Source organism: Engraulis encrasicolus, chromosome 10 (assembly GCF_034702125.1).
Source record: "Engraulis encrasicolus isolate BLACKSEA-1 chromosome 10, IST_EnEncr_1.0, whole genome shotgun sequence".
NCBI lineage: Eukaryota > Metazoa > Chordata > Actinopteri > Clupeiformes > Engraulidae > Engraulis > Engraulis encrasicolus.
In genome coordinates this window covers 17623692-17632023 of record NC_085866.1, presented here as the reverse complement: position 1 = coordinate 17632023, position 8332 = coordinate 17623692, and the positions used below count along the sequence as shown (strand labels likewise).

Here is an 8332-nt window from a genome sequence, read left to right as displayed (position 1 = left end):
CATGCACACTGACAGATTCTGGTTAGAAATGCGTGTACACTGCATCAATCTGCTCAATTTTGATCGTTTCTGTGTCTATCGCTCTGAGATTTCATGTTGTTGATGCCTAGCCTGTCACACAATTTCTTCACCTCAAGCAACCTTGACCTTTCCTTTTCCATGTCACTGTTGATTACGTCTAAGCTGTTGAAAGCAGACTGTTTTTTTAATCTTTCCCTTCTTTGTAATGTCATCCATGCCTTTGTGGTAACCACATTTTATTTCACTGTGTTCCTGCTTTTTAATTGTGTTCTTGTCATCTCAGTGAATCCCATTCAATGGTTATAAACAATGTTTGATAATCAAAGGTGGGAAAAAAATTAAAAGCAACTGAAAGTGCTGACTGTTGTTCTTCTGCTTGGCCAGTATGGTGGAATGCAGCTCATTAAGATCTGTGGGAGGGAGATCTGTGGGCCAGGGAGGGAGTTTGGGCTGGCAGCATGCAGGCACAAAGAGGCCACCCCCTGAACAAACAAATCACTGTGGAATGGGGCGAGATGGAAGGGCAGCCTAATCCCTCTTTGTACGCTTTCTTATCATCTTTATTCTGTTGCTATTGCTCCCTTATCCATTAGGTCTCTCGTTTTAATCCATGATGCCATTGAATACGCAAGTGTAGTTGTACATGTTTTCTTGCCCATGATGACTAGTAATTGCTGACATAGACATGGTGCCTAATGAGATGTTTTGAGTGCTTCTCTAATTGATGGTCCAGTCCAATAGTCCTCTCATTACTGAAGGTTCATGTGCATCAGATTGGGTTAGCTGACTGAGGAACGTCACGTAGCGCGCTTTTTATGCCAAAGAACTACCCGTCACTAGTCCCCCACTCAAAGCACATATTGGACCCAACAATATCTGCACTTTATTCCCACATATTACACCCTCTGCATTCTCCGTTTAACTTCTGATCAGTATTGTGTCAAACCGTTTAGTTATTGATAAGCCCCCCAAATGCAACGGGTCCACCAGACCCAGGAACGGGTGTAATAGAAATGTAAAATAGAACTGTTTGAAGCAAAAAAAAAACCTATTTTTTTCTCCACAGAGCTGGCACAACACCAAGACCAGAAGCTACAGGAAAGGACAGGAGAAAGTAGTTTGACATGCATCCACCACCTCATAGACCACGTTTACATAATATTGTTAATTCCGAATTAATCTCACACTTACTACTCCTCTTACTTTAATTCAGAAGCAGAATAGTTCTGCCAAGTTTACATTGCACTTTCATTTAATTCTGAATTGTGATGTGTTCACATGGTGTTTTCAAAGCGGAATTCATTTTATTCAGAACATAATTGAGTTCATTCTGAATTAAATGTCTCATGTCTCATGTTAAATGTCTTCCTGTAAGACGTTCCATCTTAGCCAACACATACACACACTGGATGTAAGAAAGAAAAAAAAGAGCATGAGCCACAAGGGGGCAGTCAAGACAATTAAAAACTTTAGGGTTGTGTCACAGATTGGATTGGAGAGCATACTGCACACAGGGTAACACATGGATTCACACAAGCCATCTGCCACTCTTTTAGTTACCTCTGATTGACTACTATGCCAGGATGTTCATTCAGAGATGCCACTTGCTTTGATGTCAAAGAAGTGGTGATAATGGAAGTGGAGGGAGTTGTCAGAAGCCTGTTTGTGCCTACTTGACAGTGTATGTATATACTGTATGTGTGTGTCTGTCCCTTCTCTGTCTCCCTCTGTCTCTCTCAGGCTCCCACACTGGCTGATCACAAGGTGTGGGGTAAGAAGCATCCTGTTTTCTCTTATGCGCCTCGACTCTGCAGTCATATTCACTCTCGACCTGTTGCCACTCCTTTGCAGAAGCAGGCCTGTTTGTTCCTATTCCTGCTGCTATTCCAAGTCGAATTGTTCAACAAAGACGCTTTTGCACACCTCTGTAGTTGGGCAGGTGCGTAGGATGTTATTCCAGTGCGGTTGTCATTCAAGTGTAAAGAAAAACTGCACACTGTCCATTCCACCAACAAACTTTGATACGTTTCGGTCATCCGACCTTCTTCAGGTAAAGAAGTTTGTTGGTGGAATGGAAAGTGTGGGGGATTTCTTTAGACTTGAATTCCAAGTCGAATTGCCATGGTCACTTTTTCACTGATTCCCCTAATATCACACTTTCTTACTACTCCTCATCTTCCCTCCCAGATGTGGGTTGATCCATTCTCCTGCTCTTCTGTACACAATTGCCATCATGATGTCAATACTGGATGCGTCTTGAATTCACCCCTGCTTGTTATAAGCCTATGCAAAATCGGTTTGTTTTTTAATCATTAAAACACTAATGGGCCAGTGACAACAAAGAGTTGAGAGCTCAAATATTGTGCCGTGTAGTGCTATTGTCTTGCGTAGGCTTTTTAGTCACCTTGGTTACAGGGTGTTTAAAATTTTAAATGACCATGACCTCTGGGCCAGATACAAGGGCACTGTTAAAGCCACTCGGGAAAACGCCTCTGTACAGTACTCTCTCTCTCTCTCTCTCTCTCTCTCTCTCTCTCTCTCTCTCTCTCTCTCTCTCTCTCTCACTCTCTCTCTCTCTCTCTCTCTCTGTCTGTGTGTGTGTGTGTGTGTGTGTGTGTGTGTGTGTGTGTGTGTGTGTGTGTGTGTGTGTGTGTGTGTGTGTGTGTGTGTGTGTGCGTGCGTGTGTGCGTGTGTGTGTGTGTGTGTGCCTTTGGAGAGGCTGATGAGTGCATGTTGTTTGACCAGCTGTCGTGCATGTTTGATCCCTTGGTGCATATGAGCAATAAAGAGGCTCCTAGCTGTTCATACGCCGCCTCCACTACCACACCCGAGCACTATAAGACACAGGCAGATAAATGAGAAGGACACAACATGTGAATATACTGTATGTGCTTACAAACTAGAGAAAACGTGTGGACTAATTATGATAAATAAACAAGGGGTGACAGAGTAGCAAAAGGAAAAGAGAAATGAACATTGAAGCTTAACCTGTTTATGACGTAACAGGAAAGAAGTGGAATTACTCAAAAATAGCAATATTATAAAATGATCAAATGATTTAATCATGTGGATAGAGCATAAAGCAGGATAGTTTACGAGACAAGAGGAAACACAACAGGGCAGGCCGGTCATAGCCTACACTGCATACAAGATTTCTCACAAGACCTTGAACACATTACCCGTCAATGCCAGTTTTCATTTGAAGAATTGGGAAGAAAACGCATGAATGTTATATCACTGCACAGAGGGAAATAAAGAGAGACACAGAGAAAGAAGCACATGTCACCACCACCACATGCCTCGCCTTCATCACCATTTTGTATGTGCACAGAAGTCCTGAGGGAATTCAGAAGCAAGGGGAGGGTGACTGGTAGGGGGAATGACAATAGAGAGCACAGATATAGAAAAACATATCAATGTAGGGAGAGAGGAAGCTTGTAGGCCTATGCAGTCAGACTCTGGAACCTCCTACCAAAAATACTGAATTAGACCAAGATATCGCAAAACACGCCCACTCAATGCAAAAGCGTGTGCTCAAGTTGGGTCTCCTAAGGGGGCGTTGTCCCCCACTTCTTCTTCTCTTTTTGAGGTGTTTGCGCAAGACGTGCGCTACCGCCATCTACAGCGCTAAGGGGACTTCATTGATTCTCAACCTCAGGTCTCCTAACCGAAGGTCTCCTAAAGGGGCGTTCACCCGACATAAGGTGGATACCGGAAAGGAAACAAAATGACGCTTCTTGTTAGATCCAGCTTCCTTGCTCCTACCCTTGCACATTAGAACCGCACCCCCTTTATCCATGTTTATATCCAATCTTAATCTAATTTGTTATTACTACTACGGTTATTTCCGTTTTTTTTGGTTTTTTACATTTTTTTAATATTGTTTTTGCCATTTTGTCATTTCAAGTTCAAGGTCAAGTAGGTTTTATTGTCAATTTCTTTACATGCACTGGTCATACAAAGAATTTGAAATTACATTTCTTGCTTTCCCATACAGACATAGACTAATCTAGGTAAGGACATAGACAGTATAGACATAGACAGTACTTATACATGGACTTAAGACAGTATGGACATAGACAGTGCTCATACAGACATTTAAAGTGCAAGACTGGACAACAGAAGACTTGTAGAGGACATACATTAAGAGGTATTGTTGTGCTTTTGTGCTTTTCCTAAAAAAGTCCTTTATAGCGTTCTAGACATGGTAATAGTAGCATTTTGAAGAAAAATAAATATTAAAAAGGTTTGTCAAGTACACCAGCAGCAGTGTGTGTGTGTGTGTGTGTGTGTGTGTGTGTGTGTGTGTGTGTGTGTGTGTGTGTGTGTGTGTGTTTGTGTGTGTGTGTGTGTGTGTGTGTGTGTGTGTGTGTGTGTGTGTGTGTGTGTGTGTGTGTGTGTGTGTGTGTGTGTATGTGTTTAGTGCAGGTAGAAGGTGCGGTGTGCGTCTGTGTGTGTGTTCGTGTGTCTGTGTGTGTGTGTGTGTCAGTGTGTTTATGTTTGGGTTTAGTGCAGAAAGTGCAGTGTGCTTGTGTGTGTGTGTATGTGTGTGTGTGTGTGTGTGTGTGTGTGTGTGTGTGTGTGCATGTTTTGAGTTAGTGCAGGTTGAAAGTTCAGTCACAAGTATAGTAGTGCAGGTGGAATGTTCAGTCGCAGATATGGTGGTGGGGGATGGGGGGGGGGGGTCAGTGGCCTTGCTGGCTAGAGGCTGACAGTGGAGGGAGAGTGGGTTGAGTGTTCAGCATCTTGATCGCTTGGTGCATTGTGCTGCTCGCCAGCCTGGTGGTACGGGAACGGAGGCGCCTGTACCTCTTTCCAGAGGGCAGGAGGCTGAACAGTTTGTGTGCAGGGTGGCTTGTGTCTTTGATGATCATCAGTGCTTTCCGGGTGAGGCGTGTGGTGTAAATGTCCTGCAGGGAGGGGAGTGGTACTCCAATGATCTTCTTCGCTGTGTTCACAACACGCTGGAGTGTCTTCCTGTTTTTCTCCGTGCAGCTTCCTCCCCACACTGTGATGCAGTTGGACACGACGCTCTCTATGGTTCCTCTGTAGAATGTTGTCATGATGGAGGGTGTAGCACTTGCCTTCTTTAGTTTGCGCAGGAAGTAGAGACGCTGATGGGCCTTCTTCGCCAGTGATGTAGTGTTGGTGGTCCAAGAGAGGTCGTCGCTGATGTGCACTCCAAGGAACTTGGTGCTGCTCACTCTCTCCACAGCATCGCCGTCGATTTGTCTTAATCCTATATTTACATTGTTCTATCTTCATTATTACTTGTAAAGCACATTGGGCTGCCTCATTGTGTATGAAATAGGGTCTATAAATAAACCAGACTTGACCTGAATTGACTTCATCCTCATCCAATGTGACTGACATTTGTCACTGGGGCACCTGTCAGCTCTTTCAATGAACACAAGACCCATGAACTTCAAAATATTGTTATTTTTTTATTATTATTATTATTTTATTAAATGCAAATATTCAAAATCCAAAAGTCTACACCCAGTTCATCCAATCCCAAATCATATCCAGTTAATCGAAGTCCAAAACCAGTTCATCATGTGTCAGCCAAGTCCATATTCAAATCCATTAATCAAAGTCCCAAGTCCAAAACCAGTTAATCATTTGTCAAGTCCATATCCACATTCATGTCCAGTTAATCCAAATCCGAGTCCAAAGCCAGTCGATCATGTGTCCGCCAAGTCCATATTCAAATCCATATCCAGATCATCGAAGTCCCAAGTCCAAAACCAGTTCATCGTGTGTCAGCCAAGTCCATATCCAAATCTATATCCAGTTAATCGAAGTCCGAGTCCAAAGCCAGTTGATCAGTTCCTGTATTCGCCTACAAGCCGCTGTTGCTGATGTCTGCCCACTGGTCCTGCCAGCTCCTGGGGATGGTGTAGTATCTGTTGATGGGAGTGGAGCAGGCGTTCCTCCTGGTGGGGATGGAGGAGAACTTCTTCTTAGGGGCAGCAGGGAGGCGAAGCAGAACGGGACCATCTGCCCGGCGTATGGTCTCTCCTGCCTGCTTCTCAACCCCCAGAGCCCCAGCACGTTCTCCTGCACCGTTTTCCACATCTGGATATTAAAAGGGATAATTTAGTGATTTCAATTGAATTTTTTCCTTTAATTATTATTATTTTAGGTTTTTTATTCATCCTTTATTTTTACCAGGGTCATCACATTTCAATTAAGCATTGGCCAAAAAGAGCAGCATTTCTGAAGTAGTAGCACATACACAGTATGAAATAAAGAAAATGCACAACATGTGACTGCTTAAGTACTACTGTACTTAGTGTACTCCATTCTAATCTAGATCTGCTTTACTGAGAGGAGTTCTGTTGTACGTACTTCCTATTGCCATTGTGTCCATGTCCACCAGCTGTTGTACCTCTGTCTCAGCAAGCGCCACACGCAGTCCTGGAAGACGTGATGTGGTATGAAATGCAATTAGTCAGTGCTGATTCTTTCACTGACGTTTTTTTTTTTTAATTTACTTTGTTTGTTTGTTGTTGTCAGTGAGTCAGTTTATTTATTTATGGATTTATTCATTTTTCACCTTGGAGACTTTTTCTACATGTTTTACATTTCATTCTTCAGTTTTTACTTTTTAGGACTTTTGAGCTAAACAAACCCCTTTTCATTGCTTATGAATTTTTTTAATGCGAACATGACTATAAATATCTTGTAATCTTGAGTGATAGGTCTTCTGCTCACCCTGAGGAGTGATGACAATCTTTCCTTCCTCCAGCTCTCCTTCTGCAGTGATGGTTTGGACACCATTGGTCACATTTCCGTTCTCAGCGTCTGCATCAGATTTTTTCTTCCTTTTTCCTTTTAGTTCAGTTCCTGTCTTGTAAAGCTCAGCCATCGCAAGTTCTGTTATGAGGAGCATCCGGAGATTCCTCATGGATTGTTCATCCTTCCTAAGTTTATCTTCAGCCACATTTATTCCTAAAGAGTTCAGTTTTCTCCATATTTGAGCCAAGGTGTATCTGTTAACTTTTTTTGTAAGTTTCTTCGAGAGTTTTGCATTTCTGTCTTGCCCTGCTGTCAAGCAGCAGGACAAGAAACAGAAAAACCACATGAGAGCAGCAATAAAATTGTTATCAACTGACCTAAACAAACGCCAGGCAGAGTGAGCAAGAATTCCACTTTTCACTCAGTTGAGTTCTACTCACCATTATGACATCACTTGTTGTTGTTTGATGCTGTTACTTAATAAAAGAACCATTGAATTGAACCTTGCCTGATCTATGATGTCATGGATATTCTATATCAACTATTACTTCCAGTTTCACTGCTGTATGGAAATCAGTTGTTGAATAAATAATAAAAATAATAATAATAATAATAGGCCTAATAATAGGCCTAATAATAATAATTATAATAATTATAATAATAACAACAATAATAACAATAATAATAAAAATATGCATTGTTTATGCAAGTATGAAAATCATTTGCTGAATAATAATTCATAATAATAATATTATATCACCATGTTATTATACATCATAAAATATCACCATACACCATGGTCTCAGAACACTCAGGCCTGTAAAAAAATATATATATATGAACTAATAAAATAAGAAAGTAAAATAATGAGGAAAATAAAACTGATGGGGAAAATAATCAAGTCATTCTAAAGATTCAATTATTGTCTAATGTTACCATATTATGTTGTTGTTTTTTATGTTGTTGCATTTCATATTATATACATGGTGAACGAAACCACAATGACACAAAAAGAAAACTCAGGCAGGCCAGAGAAACTTAAGGACAAAGGTGTGTATTAGGGAGAGAGAGTGAGAGTGTGTGTGTGTTAGGGAGAGAGAGTGAGAGTGTGTGTGTATTAGGGAGAGAGAGTGAGAGTGTGTGTGTGTTAGGGAGAGAGAGTGAGAGTGTGTGCTTGTGCTTGTGTGTGAGAGATAGAGGACACATGGACACAGACATGGGTGACCTCTAATGAAGGGTAAATGGGAAAACAATGGCCAAATGTCCAGTGGGAGAGTAATCCAATGACCTGCCTTACTAAACAGCATCATGACTAATGTGCCCAAACCTGATTGGTGTATGATGATGTATTCAAAAACTACTTGATTGCATGTAATTCGTTCTGTGAAACGTAATGTACCTGTATCTGCAACGATTTCACCAGAAGCAAAAGAGGGAAAATTGACTGCTACATTTTATGTATATACTGTATTTTCTGCTGCATGTCCTTTCAAGACCATCAACAAGACCTACTGTATTCCACATGACTAGCATGAGAATACATTTTCGATGCTGTGTTTGTATTCATTAT

At 41.5% G+C, this 8332-nt stretch overlaps 1 protein-coding gene across 1 annotated transcript; it reads right to left on the bottom strand.

Moving 5' to 3' along the window:
* Positions 1-5452: 5452 nt before the first annotated feature.
* LOC134457603 (uncharacterized) lies at positions 5453-7206 on the bottom strand. Its single transcript, XM_063209609.1, has 3 exons — positions 6739-7206; positions 6373-6441; positions 5453-6099 (listed from the first exon to the last, which is right to left on the bottom strand). Exons 1-3 carry the CDS (start codon positions 7106-7108, stop codon positions 5864-5866), a joined length of 675 nt encoding a protein of 224 aa, XP_063065679.1. The 5' UTR covers positions 7109-7206; the 3' UTR covers positions 5453-5863.
* Positions 7207-8332: the final 1126 nt, after the last annotated feature.